This window comes from Oncorhynchus mykiss, chromosome 25, assembly GCF_057628025.1.
Source record: "Oncorhynchus mykiss isolate SJ-2025 chromosome 25, ASM5762802v1, whole genome shotgun sequence".
NCBI classification, from domain to species: Eukaryota; Metazoa; Chordata; class Actinopteri; order Salmoniformes; family Salmonidae; genus Oncorhynchus; species Oncorhynchus mykiss.
This window is the reverse complement of record NC_143046.1, coordinates 90782947-90798499: the sequence shown is the minus strand read 5'-3', so window position 1 is coordinate 90798499 and position 15553 is coordinate 90782947. Positions and strand designations below refer to the sequence as shown.

General features: G+C 45.3%; 1 protein-coding gene across 3 annotated transcripts in view; it reads left to right on the top strand.

Moving 5' to 3' along the window:
- cpxm1a (carboxypeptidase X, M14 family member 1a) overlaps positions 1-15553 on the top strand; it is a 37483-nt gene that overhangs the window by 1495 nt on the left and 20435 nt on the right. For 2 of the 3 annotated variants that reach the window (XM_090221466.1, XM_090221468.1), the window contains exons 2-5: positions 8772-8881; positions 9054-9193; positions 11851-11935; positions 12717-12870. In XM_090221466.1, the coding sequence (XP_090077592.1) occupies positions 8772-8881; positions 9054-9193; positions 11851-11935; positions 12717-12870 (489 nt within the window). Of the gene's footprint in view, positions 1-7754; positions 8882-9053; positions 9194-11850; positions 11936-12716; positions 12871-15553 lie in introns of all 3 variants that reach the window. The other variant, XM_090221467.1, reaches the window with a different exon arrangement.

Here is a 15553-nt window from a genome sequence, read left to right as displayed (position 1 = left end):
TACACCGCTCGCATCACGTGCACTGCAGAATACATCTAGAAATCCATGTTATTCAATTATTGCACCCACACTACTCGCGCGCGTCAACGAGCCTTTGCGTTGCCAAGGGCTAAAATACAAGTCCTTTCTATTTCTGACGCAGATCGCGCTGCAAGTCCTGCCTCTCCCATCTTCTCATTGGTTTATAGAAGTGGGTACCCAGGTGCCATCTCCTCATTATTTAAATCACATTTACATAAGTATTCAAACCCTTTACTCAGTACTTTGCACCTTTGGCAGTGATTACAGACTCGAGTCTTCTTGGATATGACGCTACAAGCTTGGCACACCTGTATTTGGGGAGTTTCTCCCATTTCTCTCTGCAGATCCTCTCAAGCTCTGTCAGGTTGGATGAAGAGTGTCACTGCACAGCTATTTTCAGGTCTCTCAAGAGACATTTGATCGGGTTCCAGTCCGGGCTCTGGCTTGGCCACTCAAGGACATTCAGAGACTTGTTCCTAAGCCACTTCTGCATTGTCTGAGGTCCTGAGCGCTCTGGAGCAGGTTTTCATCAAGGATCTCTCTGTACTTTGCTCCGTTCGTCTTTCCCATCGATCGTGTTTAGTCTCCCAGTTCCTACCGATGAAAAATCCCCACAGCATGATGCTGCCACCACCATGCTTCAACGTAGGGATGGTGCCAGGTTTCCTCCAGACGCTTAGCATTCAGGCCAGATAGTTCAATCTTGGTTTCATCAGACCAGAGAATCTTGTTTCTAATTTTTCTGAGAGTCCTTTAGGTGTCTTTTGGTAAACTCCCAGCGGGCTGTCACGTGCCTTTTACTGAGGAGTGGCTTCCGTCTGGCCACTCTACCATGAAGGCTTGATTGGTGGGGTACTGCAGAGATGGTTGTTCTTCTGTAAGTTTCTCCCATCTCCACAGAGGAACTCCAGAGCTCTGTCAAAGTGACCATTGGGTTCTTGGTCACCTCTCCTTATCCCCTTCTCCCCTGATTGCACAGTTTGGCTGGGCGGCCAGCTCTGGGAAGAGTCTTCGTGGTTCCAAACTTCTTCCATTTTAGAATGATGGAGGCCACTGTGTTCTTGGGGACCTTCAATGCTGCAGACATTTTTTGGTACCCTTCCCCAGATCTGTGCCTAGACAAAATCTTGTCTCGGAGCTCTACGGACAATTCCTTCCACCTCATAGCTTGTTTTTTTCTCTGACATGTACTGTCAACTGTAGGACCTTATATAGACAGGTGTGTGCTTTTCCAAATCATGTCCAATCAATATAATTTACTACAAGTGGACTGCAATCAAGTTGTAGAAACTTTTCAAGGATGATCAATGGAAACAGGATGCACCTGAGCTCAATTTAGAGTCTCATAGCAGGTTGTCACGTTCTGACCTTAGTTCTTTTGTTATGTCTTTGTTTTAGTATGGTCAGGGCGTGAGTTGGGAGGGTTGTCTATGTTAGTTTTTCTATGTTGTGTTTTGTGTTTGGCCTGGTATGGTTCTCAATCAGAGGCAGGTGTCTCTGATTGAGAATCATACTTAGGTAGCCTTTTCCCACTGGTGTTTGGTGGGTGATTGTTTTACTGTTTTGTTGTTTGTGTCACCATTCAGGACTGTTTCGGGTTTCGTTTCCATTCACTTTGTTGTTTTTGTATCGAGTCGTGTTCAGTTATTATTAAAGTATCATGGACACTTACCACGCTGCATATTGGTCCGATCTTTGCTACTCCTCCTCAGACGAAGAGGAGGAAATCTGTTACAGAATCACCCACCACCAAAGGACCAAGCAGTGTGGTATCGGGCAGCAGCATAAATCTCTGGACTCATGGACATGGGAGGAGATTCTGGACGGAGAAGGACCCTGGGCACAGGCTGGAGAATATCGCCGCCCCAAAGCAGAGCTGGAGGCAGCGAAAGTTGAGCGGCGGTGGTATGAGGAGGCAGCATGGCAGCGCGGCTGGGACGAAATGCAGCCCCCAAAAATTATTGGGGGAGGCACACGGGGAGTGTGGCTAAGTCAGGTAGGAGAACTGAGCCAACTCCCCGTGCTTACTGTGGAGAGAGGTGGACCGGTGCGGTACTTAGCAGCGCCTCGTATCAGCCGGGCTAGAGTGGGCATCGAGCCAGGTGCCATGAAGCCGGCTCAGCGCATCTGGTCTGGGCCGGGGTACATGGCACCAGCCCTACGCACGGTGTCCCCGGTTTGGCAGCACAGCCCAGTGTGGTCTGTTCCACCTCTCCGCACTGGCCTGGCGACGGGGAGTATCCAGCCAGGTAGGGTTGTGCAGGCTCGGTGCTCGAGACCTCCAGTGCGCCTCCACGGTCCGGTCTATTCGGTGCCTCCTCCACGCACCAGGCCTCCGGTGGCAGCCCAACGCACCAGGCTGTCTCTCCGTCTCCTTCCTCCAGGTGCTCCCTCCTGTCCAGCACTGCCAGAGTCTCCCGTCTGTCCTGAGATGCCAGAGTCTCCCGTCTGTCCTGAGCTTCCAGAGTCGCCCGTCTGTCCTGAGCTGCCAGAGCAGCCCGTGAGTCAGGAGCTGCCAGAGCAGCCCGTCAGTCAGGAGCTGCCAGAGCAGCCCGTCAGTCAGGAGCTGCCAGAGCAGCCCGTCAGTCAGGAGCTGCCAGAGCCGTCCGTCAGCCAGGAGCTGCCAGAATCGCCCCTCACTCCTCCGGCGCTGTCCGAGTCGCCCTTCACATCAGAGCTGCCAGAGTCTCCCGCCGGTCCGGTGCTGCCGGAGTCGCCCGGAGACCCGTTGCTAGGGTCCCCAGTCCGAGGTCGGCGGCGAGGGTCGCCGCTCAAAAGGCACCACGGAGGCGGGTTAAGAAGCGGGTAAAGACTATGATGGAGTGGGGTCCACGTCCCGCGCCAGAGCCGCCACCACAGAGAGACACCCACCCAGACCCTACCCTATAGGTATAGCATGGCGGATGTGTTGTTACCTACCCTTAAGCATGGGGGCGGCCCGTCAGGAAGTCCAGGATTCAGTTGCAGAAGGAGGTGTTTAGTCCCAGGGTCCTTAGCTTATTGATGAGCTTTGAGGGCACTATGGTATTGAACGCTGAGCTGTAGTCAATGAATAGCATTCTCACATAGGTGTTCCTTTTGTCCAGGTGGGAAAGGGCAGTGTGGAGTGCAATAGAGATTACATCATCTGTGGATCTGTTGGTGCGGTATGCAAATTGGGTGGGTCTAGGGTTTCTGGGATGATGGCGTTAATGTGAGCCATGACCAGCCTTTCGAAGCACTTCACGGCTACCGACATGAGTGCTACAGGTCGGTAGTCATTTAGGCAGGTTATCTTAGTGTTCTTGGGCACAGGGACTATGCTGGTCTGCTTAAAACATGTTGGGAGAGGTTGAAAATGTCAGTGAAGACACTTACCAGTTGGTCAGCGCATGCTCGCAGTACACGTCCTGGTAATCCGTCTGGCCCTGTGGCCTTGTGAATGTTGACCTGTTTAAAGGTCTTACTCACATCGGCTGCGGAGAGCGTGATCACACAGTTGTCCGGAACAGCTGGTGCTCTCATGCATGTTTCAGTTTTATTTGCCTATTTGCCTCGGAGGGTATAGTTGGATTACTTCTAAGCTTCCGGGTTAAAGTCCCGCTCCTTGAAAGAGGCAGCTCTAGCCTTTAGCTTAGTACGGATGTTGCCTGTAATCGATGGCTTCTGGTTGTGGTATGTACGTACGGTCACTGTGGGGACAACATCCTCGATGCACTTATTGATAAAGCCAGTGACTGATGTGTTGTACTCCTCAATACCATCGGAGGAATCCTGGAACATATTCCTGTCTGTGATAGCAAAACAGTCCTGTGGCTTAGCATCTGCTTCATCTGATCACTTTTTTATTGACTGAGTCACTGGTGCTTCCTGCTTTAAATTTGGCTTGTAAGCAGGAATCAGGAGGATAGAATTGTGGTCAGATTTCCAAATGGAGGGCGAGGGAGAGCTTTGTACACGTCTCTGTGTGTGGAGTAAAGGTGGTCTAGAGTTTTTTTCCCTCTGGTTGCACATTTAACATGTTGATAGATATTATGTAGAACTGATTTAAGTTTCCCCTGCATTAAAGTCCCCGGCCACTAGGCGCACCGCCTCTGGGTGAGCGTTTTCTTGTTTGCTTATGGCGGAATACAGCTCATTCAATGCTATCTTAGTGCCTCTGACTGTGGTGGTATGTAAACAGCTACAAAGAATACAGATGAAAACTCTCTAGGTAGATAGTGTGGTCTACAACTTATCATGAGATGCTCTACCTCAGGTGAACAAAACCTTGAGACTTCTTTAGAAGTGCACCAGCTGTTGTTTACAAATATACATTGTCCGCCTCCCCCTTGTCTAACCAGACGCCGCTGTTCCATCCTGCCGGTACATCGTATAACCAGCCTGCCATATGTTGATGATATCGTCGTTCAGCCACGACTCCGTGAAGCATAATATATTGCAGTTTTGAATGTCCCGTTGGCAGTTTAATCTTCCGCGTAGGTCTTCGATTTTATTTTCCAATTATTTTATGTGAGCTAGTAGAACGGAAGGAAGTGGGGGTTTATTCGATCGCCTACGAATTCTCCGAAGTCAGCCCGACCCCCCCGTCCTCTCTTCACGCAAATGACCGGGATTTGGGCCTGTTCCCGGGAAAGCAGTATGTCCTTCACGTCGACCTCGTCACACTCGTACATTTTTTTAAATGAAAAGCTTGCGCCAGTTCGTGGTGAGTAATCTCTGTTCTGATGTCCAGAAGTTATTTTGGTGATAGGAGACGGTAGCAGTAACATTATGTACAAAAGAAGTTAAAAAGAGAAGAGAAAAAAAAGAAGTTACAAACAACGGGAAAAAACAAAGAAAAAACAACCGCGCTTGGTTAGGAGCACGTAAAACGTCAGCCATCTTCTCCGGCGACGTGATACACACTAAGTCTCAGTTGACTCCCTTTTCTGCGTCTCACATGGCACCTTGTTCCCTTTCTAGTGCACTTCTTTCCTATAGGCTCTGGTCAAAAGTAGTGCACTATATACCTCCTGGGCTCTGGTCAAAAGTAGTGCACTATATAGGGAATAGGGTGCCATTTGAGATGCACTCCTGACTAACCCTGTCTGAGTCCCATATTACATCCCAGCTCTGCCCTGACTATAACCCTGTCTGAGTCTCATATTACATCCCAGCTCTGCCCTGACTATAAACCTGTCTGAGTCTCATATTACATCCCAGCTCTGCCCTGACTATAACCCTGTCTGAGTCTCATATTACATCCCAGCTCTGCCCTGACTATAACCCTGTCTAACTGAGTCTCATATTACATCCCAGCTCTGCCCTAACTATAACCCTGTCTGAGTCTCATATTACATCCCAGCTCTGCCCTGACTATAAACCTGTCTGAGTCTCATATTACATCCCAGCTCTGCCCTGACTATAACCCTGTCTGAGTCTCATATTACATCCCAGCTCTGCCCTGACTATAACCCTGTCTAACTGAGTCTCATATTACATCCCAGCTCTGCCCTAACTATAACCCTGTCTGAGTCTCCTATTACATCCCAGCTCTGCCCTGACTATAACCCTGTCTGAGTCTCCTATGACATCCCAGCTCTGCCCTGACTATAACCCTGTCTGAGTCTCCTATTACATCCCAGCTCTGCCCTGACTATAACCCTGTCTAACTGAGTCTCATATTACATCCCAGCTCTGCCCTGACTATAACCCTGTCTGAGTCTCATATTACATCCCAGCTCTGCCCTGACTATAACCCTGTCTGAGTCTCCTATTACATCCCAGCTCTGCCCTGACTATAACCCTGTTTGAGTCTCCTATTACATCCCAGCTCTGCCCTGACTATAACCCTGTTTGAGTCTCCTATTACATCCCAGCTCTGCCCTGACTATAACCCTGTCTGAGTCTCCTATTACATCCCAGCTCTGCCCTGACTAGAACCCTGTTTGAGTCTCCTATTACATCCCAGCTCTGCCCTGACTATAACCCTGTTTGAGTCTCCTATTACATCCCAGCTCTGCCCTGACTATAACCCTGTCTAACTGAGTCAAGTATTATGTAACAGCTCTGCATGATGCTCTGTTCCTTCCTGGTTCACTGATATCCAGCCCAATGCTCTGCACTCCCACTACACTGACTCCCCCATACGAGGAGTGGGGTGTGTATGTGAGGGAGGGAGGGAGGGAGGGAGGAACGGGTTCTCCTCAACTTCCAGGGAAGTTTTTTTGTCACACACACACACACACACACACACACACACACACACACACACACACTACAAGGGGAAGGGGGCTGTGAGTTCCTGTACACTTCCACAGAACTGACTAAGAGGAGAATTAGACATATTTCAGATCCTGGGGGGAACGTAAGGCACTCAGGAACTCAACTTCTTCTGCAACTTCACATTTCTACATTATCTCTGACAGCCGGGGGGTTTGTCTCTCAAAACATACATGACTTTCTCTCCTGCTGCCATTGAACATAACTGCCTTCTCCCGAACCCTGCAGACACACCGGGGCAAAGACACACACCGAGGCAAAGACACACACCGAGGCACAGACACACCGAGGCACACACACACACACCGAGGCACAGACACACTGAGGTACAGACACACCGAGGCACACACACACACACTGAGGCAAAGACACACCGAGGCACAGGCACACCGAGGCACAGACACACCGAGGAACACACACACCGAGGCACAGACACACAGAGTCACAGACACACAGAGTCACAGACACACAGAGTCACAGACACACGGAGGCACAGACACACCGAGGCACAGGCACACCGAGGCACAGGCACACCGAGGCACACACACACACACCGAGGCACAGACACACTGAGGCACAGACACACACTGAGGCACAGACACACACCGAGGCACAGACACACACCGAGGCACAGGCACACCGAGGCACACACACACCGAGGCACACACACACCGAGGCACAGACACACCGAGACACAGACACACGGCATCACAGACACATGGAGGCACAGACACACCGAGGCACAGACACACTGAGGCACAGACACACCGAAGCACAGGCACACCGAGGCACAGGCACACCGAGGCACACACACACCGAGGCACAGACACACCGAGACACAGACACACGGCATCACAGACACATGGAGGCACAGACACACCGAGGCACAGACACACCGAGGCACAGACACACTGAAGCACAGGCACACCGAGGCACAGGCACACCGAGGCACAGGCACACCGAGGCACACACACACCGAGGCACAGACACACCGAGGCACACACATCCTGCTTTGAGATAGTGGGTGCATTCCAGGTATTCTGTGCAGGTCTGTGCAGGTAATAGGATTGTTTGTGGTTCCTGAGATGTTAAACACTTCTCCAGTTAAGATCTGATCATCTACACGGATCAGAGACGTCTGTGTGTCTAGAACACAGCCCTGATCTAGCCTGGTCCCAGATCTAGTTGTGCTATCATTTCAACTCCATGTTTGCGGCAGGGTAGCCTATTGGTTAGAGTGTTGGACCGGTAACCGAACAGTTGCTAGATCGAATCCCCGAGCTGACAAGGTAGAAATCTGTCGTTCTGAACAAGGCAGTTAACCAACTGTTCCTAGGCTGTCATTGTAAATAAGAATTTGTTCTTAACTGAATTACCTAGTTAAATAAAGGTTAAATATATGTTTTTTTTTAAATGCCATACATGACAAGATGTGGCAAGGAGTGGCATGATGGCTATCCCTGATCCACCATGTGTTGTAACCTCTCCAGACTGTCCCCCTGCCAGCACCCCTGCTTCTCCTGGTCCCCCTGCCAGCACCCCTTCTTCTCCTGGTCCCCCTGCCAGCACCCTTTCTTCTCCTGGTCCCCCTGCCAGCACCCCTTCTTCTCAGGTCCCCCTGCCAGCACCCTTTCTTCGCCTTGTCCCCCTGCCAGCACCCCTTCTTCTCCTGGTTGCCCTGCCAGCACCCCTTCTTCTTCTGGTCCCCCTGCCAGCACACCTTCTTCTCTTAGTCCCCCTGCCTGCACCCCTTCTTCTCCTGGTTCCTCTGCCAGCACCCCTTCCACTCCTGGCCCCCCTGCCAGCACCCCTTCCACTCCTGGTCCCCCTGCCAGCATGATGGCTATCCCTGATCCACCATGTGTTGTAACCTCTCCAGACTGTCCCCCTGCCAGCACCCCTTCTACTCCTGGTCCCCCTGCCAGCACCCCTTCTTCTCCTGGTCCCCCTGCCAGCACCCCTTCTTCTCAGGTCCCCCTGCCAGCACCCCTTTTTCGCCTCGTCCCCCTGCCAGCACCCCTTTTTCTCCTGGTTGCCCTGCCAGCACCCCTTCTTCTTCTGGTCCCCCTGCCAGCACACCTTCTTCTCTTAGTCCCCCTGCCTGCACCCCTTCTTCTCCTGGTCCCCCTGCCAGCACCCCTTCCACTCCTGGTCCCCCTGCCAGCATGATGGCTATCCCTGATCCACCATGTGTTGTAACCTCTCCAGACTGTCCCCCTGCCAGCACCCCTTCTACTCCTGGTCCCCCTGCCAGCACCCCTTCTTCGCCTTGTCCCCCTGCCAGCACCCCTTCTTCTCCTGGTTGCCCTGCCAGCACCCCTTCTTCTTCTGGTCCCCCTGCCAGCACACCTTCTTCTCTTAGTCCCCCTGCCTGCACCCCTTCTTCTCCTGGTCCCCCTGCCAGCACCCCTTCTCTCCTGGTCCCCCTGCCAGCACCCCTTCCACTCCTGGTCCCCCTGCCAGCATGATGGCTATCCCTGATCCACCATGTGTTGTAACCGCTCCAGACTGTCCCCCGCTGGGTCTGAAGTCACTGAGGGTTGATGACAGCCAGTTCCAGGCTTCATCCTACCTGCGGATGGGACTTGGCCCTCACAGGGCAAGACTCAATATACAGGTGGGTCTATAGTCTAGATATTAATATATTATAGCCACCAAGTACTTAGTTGTTATTCTCCTTGTGATCTGCTTCCTAAATACAATGATACGTTTACCGGTAAGTTTATTGCAGAATGCTTCCTGAAAAACACTTTGAGCTATTTTGTGTGTGTGTGTGTGTGTGAGTCCAGTCAGGTATCGAGGACGGAGACATGTATGATGGCGCGTGGTGTGCTAAGTATGAGGACCAGCACCAGTGGCTGCAGGTGGATGCTCTGCGCCCCACGCTGTTCACAGGAGTCATCCTGCAGGGACGCAACTCCATCTGGAGGTAGGTCAGACAGGCCGGGTGCTGGGAGGGGGACCAGGAGAAGAAGGGGTGCTGGCAGGGGGACCAGGAGAAGAAGGGGTGCTGGCAGGGGGACCAGGAGAGAAGGGGTGCTGGCAGGGGGACCTGAGGAGAAGGGGTGCTGGCAGGGGGACCAGGAGAAGAAGGGGTGCTGGCAGGGGGACCAGGAGAAGAAGGGGTGCTGGCAGGGGGACCAGGAGAAGAAGGGGTGCTGGCAGAGGAACCAGGAGAAGAAGGGGTGCTGGCAGGGGGACCAGGAGAAGAAGGGGTGCTGGCAGAGGAACCAGGAGAAGAAGGGGTGCTGGCAGAGGAACCAGGAGAAGAAGGGGTGCTGGCAGAGGAACCAGGAGAAGAAGGGGTGCAGGCAGGGGGACTAAGAGAAGAAGGTGTGCTGGCAGGGGGACCTGAAGAGAAGGGGTGCTGGCAGGGGGACCAGGGGGTGCTGGCAGGGGGACCAGGAGTAGAAGGGGTGCTGGCAGGTGGACCAGGAGAAGAAGGGGTGCTGGCAGGGGGACCAGGAGAAGAAGGGGGCATCACAGGAGTCAACCTGCAGGGACGTAACTCCATCTGGACATAGGTCAGACAGTCCGGGTGCTGGGTGGGGGACCAGGAGTAGAAGGGGGCATAGCCTACACCTAGAGACACATAGTCGTGACTGGGATCTATGAATTTAGAGACGACCTAGTTAAAAAGGTCTGAATATTTATTAGGGTTATCCAGAGATATACTGTATATATATATATATATTACGGTATACTGTATATGTATATGATGGTATTGAAAATCATACCGTGAGTACAGTATGTCTAAATACTCCACTATACAGTATATCCTGTATGTCTATATACTCCACTATACCGTATATCTGGTATGTCTATATACTCCACTATACCGTATATACGGTATGTCTATATACTCCACTATACCGTATATCTGGTATGTCTATATACTCCACTATACTGTATATCTGGTATGTCTATATACTCCACTATACAGTATATCTGGTATGTCTATATACTCCACTATACCGTATATACGGTATGTCTATGTACTCCACTATACCGTATATCTGGTATGTCTATATACTCCACTATACCGTATATCTGGTATGTCTATATACTCCACTATACAGTATATCTGGTATGTCTATATACTCCACTATACCGTATATCTGGTATTTATGTATTTTCCCCCATATTCTATTTTATCTAGATTCATAATAATTAAAGTCGGTTAAGTTGTTTTTTGACAATGTGTAAACATTAATAAAACATCAACAGAGCCTTTACAATACATTTACTATACGTTTACTATACCTTTACTATCTGTTTACTATACATTTACTATCTGTTTACAATACGTTTACTATACCTTTACTATCTGTTTACTATACATTTACTATCTGTTTACAATACGTTTACTATACCTTTACTATCTGTTTACTATACATTTACTATCTGTTTACAATACGTTTACTATACCTTCACTATACATTTACTATACATTTACTATACCTTTACTATACTATTACTATATGTTTACTATACCTTTACTATACTATTACTATATGTTTACTATACCTTTACTATACGTATACTATATGTTTACTATACCTTTACCATACGTATACTATACATTTATTATACGTATACTATACATTTACTATACGTATACTATACATTTACTATACCTTTACTATACTATTACTATATGTTTACTATACCTTTACTATACTATTACTATATGTTTACTATACCTTTACTATATGTATACTATATGTTTACTATACCTTTACCATACGTATACTATACATTTATTATACGTATACTATACATTTACTATACGTATACTATACATTTACTATACATTTACTATACATGTAATATACATTTACTATACCTTTACTATACATGTAATATACATTTACTATATGTTTACTATACCTTTACTATACCTTTACTATACTATTACTATATGTTTACTAAACCTTTACTATACCTTTACTATACTATTACTATATGTTTACTATACCTTTACTATACTATTACTATATGTTTACTATACCTTTACTATACGTATACTATATGTTTACTATACCTTTACTATACGTATACTATACATTTACTATATCTTTACTATACCTTTACTATACTATTACTATATGTTTACTATACCTTTACTATACGTATACTATATGTTTACTATACCTTTACTATACGTATACTATATGTTTACTATACCTTTACTATACGTATACTATACATTTACTATATCTTTACTATACCTTTACTATACTATTACTATATGTTTACTATACCTTTACTATACGTATACTATATGTTTACTATACCTTTACTATACCTTTACTATACTATTACTATATGTTTACTATACCTTTACTATACTATTACTATATGTTTACTATACCTTTACTATACGTATACTATATGTTTACTATACCTTTACTATACGTATACTATATGTTTACTATACCTTTACTATACATTTTCTATATGTATACTATACCTTTACTATAGTTTAGTATACCTTTACTGTATGTTTACTTTACATGTATTACATAGTAATAAGATTTTACAAAGCATTAATGTGTTGTGTAATCCTTGTTAATGTCTTTGTAGCTGGGACTGGGTTGAAACCTACAAAGTGCAGCTGAGTAACGACTCCGAGACCTGGAAGACCTGCATGAACGGAACAGAGGAGGCGGTGAGCCGTTCTGAAGGGTTGTGGCGTTTTGACGTTACAGATACTGGAGAGTCAAGGAAGCTACTTAGTTAGTCCATTTGAGGAATATAAAATGTGTTCACTTTCCAAAAGTGATTGTAGGTTAAAAGAGTGATGAGTGGAATGATATGGATTCTAGCGTGGCGTGTTGGCGTAGATCAGGGGAATTCAAATCCAAGCCTGAAGGGCCAGAATACCACTGGTTTTCTCTCTGTTCGCCCTCATGGTGTCCCAGGTCTAAATCATTCCCTGATTAAAGGGGAAGAATGAAAATCAGACGACGAACTGGCTTAGAGGTCCCGGACTTGATTTGGCGTAGATAAATCAGCATGTGGTCCAGAAGCCCAGTTGATGTCAATCCATTTGAGAAGTAGAACAGGAGTTCATTGACTATTGAAGGGTAGACTGGTAGGAAGTTCAAAGGTGAAACGTGTGTTGTTTCTGTAGATTAAAGCTGAAACGTGTGTTGTTTCTGTAGATTAAAGCTGAAACATGTGTTGTTTCTGTAGATTAAAGCTGAAACGTGTGTTGTTTCTGTAGATTAAAGCTGAAACGTGTGTTGTTTCTGTAGATTAAAGGTGAAACGTGTGTTGTTTCTGTAGATTAAAGCTGAAACGTGTGTTGTTTCTGTAGATTAAAGCTGAAACGTGTGTGTTGTTTCTGTAGATTAAAGCTGAAACGTGTGTTGTTTCTGTAGATTAAAGCTGAAACGTGTGTGTTGTTTCTGTAGATTAAAGCTGAAATGTGTGTGTTGTTTCTGTAGGTGTTTGTTGGATCCCGAAATGAACCTGAGACACCCTATCTGGCCCTCTTCCCTCAGCCCGCGGTGGCTCGTTGGATCCGCATCAACCCCCTGACCTGGTACTGGAACGGGACAATCTGTCTCAGAGCAGAGGTACTGGGATGCCCCCTCCCAGGTGTGTTGTAATGGAACGATTGATCTGGCACACTGGCGTATATTTAGTTCGGCCTGACTTCAGTGTCATGTAAATGCGTCAAAATTCAGAAACCTCAATGTTCAGAAACCTCAATGCTATGGGAGCCTGTATATGTTCTGTATATGTATATGTTCTGTATATGTTCTGTATATGTTCTGTGTATGTTCTATGTTCTGTATATGTTCTGTATATGTATATGTTCTGTATATGTTCTGTATATGTATATGTTCTGTATATGTTCTGTATATGTATATGTTCTGTATATGTTCTGTATATGAATATGTTCTGTATATGTTCTGTATATGAATATGTTCTGTATATGTTCTGTATATGTTCTGTATATGTATATGTTCTGTATATGTTCTGTATATGTTCTGTATATGTATATGTTCTGGATATGTTCTGTATATGTATATGTTCTGTATATGTATATGTTCTGTATATGTTCTGTATATGTATATGTTCTGTATATGTTCTGTATATGTTCTGTATATGTTCTGTATATGTTCTGTATATGTTCTGTATATGTATATGTTCTGTATATGTTCTGTATATGTTCTGTATATGTATATGTTCTGGATATGTTCTGTATATGTATATGTTCTGTATATGTATATGTTCTGTATATGTATATGTTCTGTATATGTTCTGTATATGTATATGTTCTGTATATGTTCTGTATATGTTCTGTATATGTTCTGTATATGTTCTGTATATGTTCTGTATATGTATATGTTCTGTATATGTTCTGTATATGTTCTGTATATGTATATGTTCTGGATATGTTCTGTATATGTATATGTTCTGTATATGTATATGTTCTGTATATGTATATGTTCTGTATATGTTCTGTATATGTATATGTTCTGTATATGTTCTGTATATGTTCTGTATATGTTCTGTATATGTTCTGTATATGTTCTGTATATGTATATGTTCTGTATATGTATATGTTCTGTATATGTATATGTTCTGTATATGTTCTGTATATGTTCTGTATATGTATATGTTCTGTATATGTTCTGTATATGTTCTGTATATGTTCTGTATATGTATATGTTCTGTATATGTTCTGTATATGTATATGTTCTGTATATGTTCTGTATATGTTCTGTATATGTTCTGTATATGTTCTGTATATGTTCTGTATATGTTCTGTATATGTTCTGTATATGTTCTGTATATGTATATGTTCTGTATATGTTCTGTATATGTTCTATGCAGTAACGCTAGAGCAACGACACTACACTTGGAAGAAGGGTTTACTACAAAGCAGGATCGATGATTTAGCCAGCTAACTTTTATAAACATCCAGAAATAATTACTGATTTCCTGGTTAATAAGAAAGATAAACGTAGATCTGTGTTTCTAGGTCATGCTCATTGTGTTTTTAGGTCATGCTCATTGTGTTTTTAGGTCATGCTCATTGTGTTTTTAGGCCATGCTCATTGTGTTTTTAGGTCATGCTCATTGTGTTTTTAGGTCATGCTCATTGTGTTTTTAGGTCATGCTCATTGTGTTTCTAGGCCATGCTCATTGTGTTTCTAGGTCATGCTCGTTGTGTTTTTAGGTCATGCTCGTTGTGTTTTTAGGCCATGCTCATTGTGTTTTTAGGTCATGCTCATTGTGTTTTTAGGTCATGCTCATTGTGTTTTTAGGTCATGCTCATTGTGTTTTTAGGTCATGCTCATTGTGTTTTTAGGTCATGCTCATTGTGTTTTTAGGTCATGCTCATTGTGTTTTTAGGTCATGCTCATTGTGTTTTTAGGTCATGCTCATTGTGTTTTTAGGTCATGCTCATTGTGTTTTTAGGTCATGCTCATTGTGTTTTTAGGTCATGCTCGTTGTGTTTTTAGGTCATGCTCGTTGTGTTTTTAGGCCATGCTCGTTGTGTTTTTAGGCCATGCTCGTTGTGTTTTTAGGCCATGCTCATTGTGTTTTTAGGCCATGCTCATTGTGTTTTTAGGCCATGCTCATTGTGTTTTTAGGCCATGCTCATTGTGTTTTTAGGTCATGCTCGTTGTGTTTTTAGGTCATGCTCATTGTGTTTTTAGGTCATGCTCGTTGTGTTTTTAGGTCATGCTCATTATGTTTTTAGGTCATGCTCATTGTGTTTTTAGGTCATGCTCGTTGTGTTTTTAGGTCATGCTCATTGTGTTTCTAGGCCATGCTCATTGTGTTTTTAGGCCATGCTCATTGTGTTTTTAGGCAATGCTCGTTGTGTTTTTAGGTCATGCTCATTGTGTTTCTAGGCCATGCTCATTGTGTTTTTAGGTCATGCTCATTGTGTTTTTAGGTCATGCTCATTGTGTTTTTAGGTCATGCTCATTGTGTTTTTAGGTCATGCTCATTGTGTTTCTAGGCCATGCTCATTGTGTTTCTAGGTCATGCTCGTTGTGTTTTTAGGTCATGCTCGTTGTGTTTTTAGGCCATGCTCATTGTGTTTTTAGGTCATGCTCATTGTGTTTTTAGGTCATGCTCATTGTGTTTTTAGGTCATGCTCATTGTGTTTTTAGGTCATGCTCATTGTGTTTTTAGGTCATGCTCATTGTGTTTTTAGGTCATGCTCATTGTGTTTTTAGGTCATGCTCATTGTGTTTTTAGGCCATGCTCATTGTGTTTTTAGGTCATGCTCATTGTGTTTTTAGGCCATGCTCGTTGT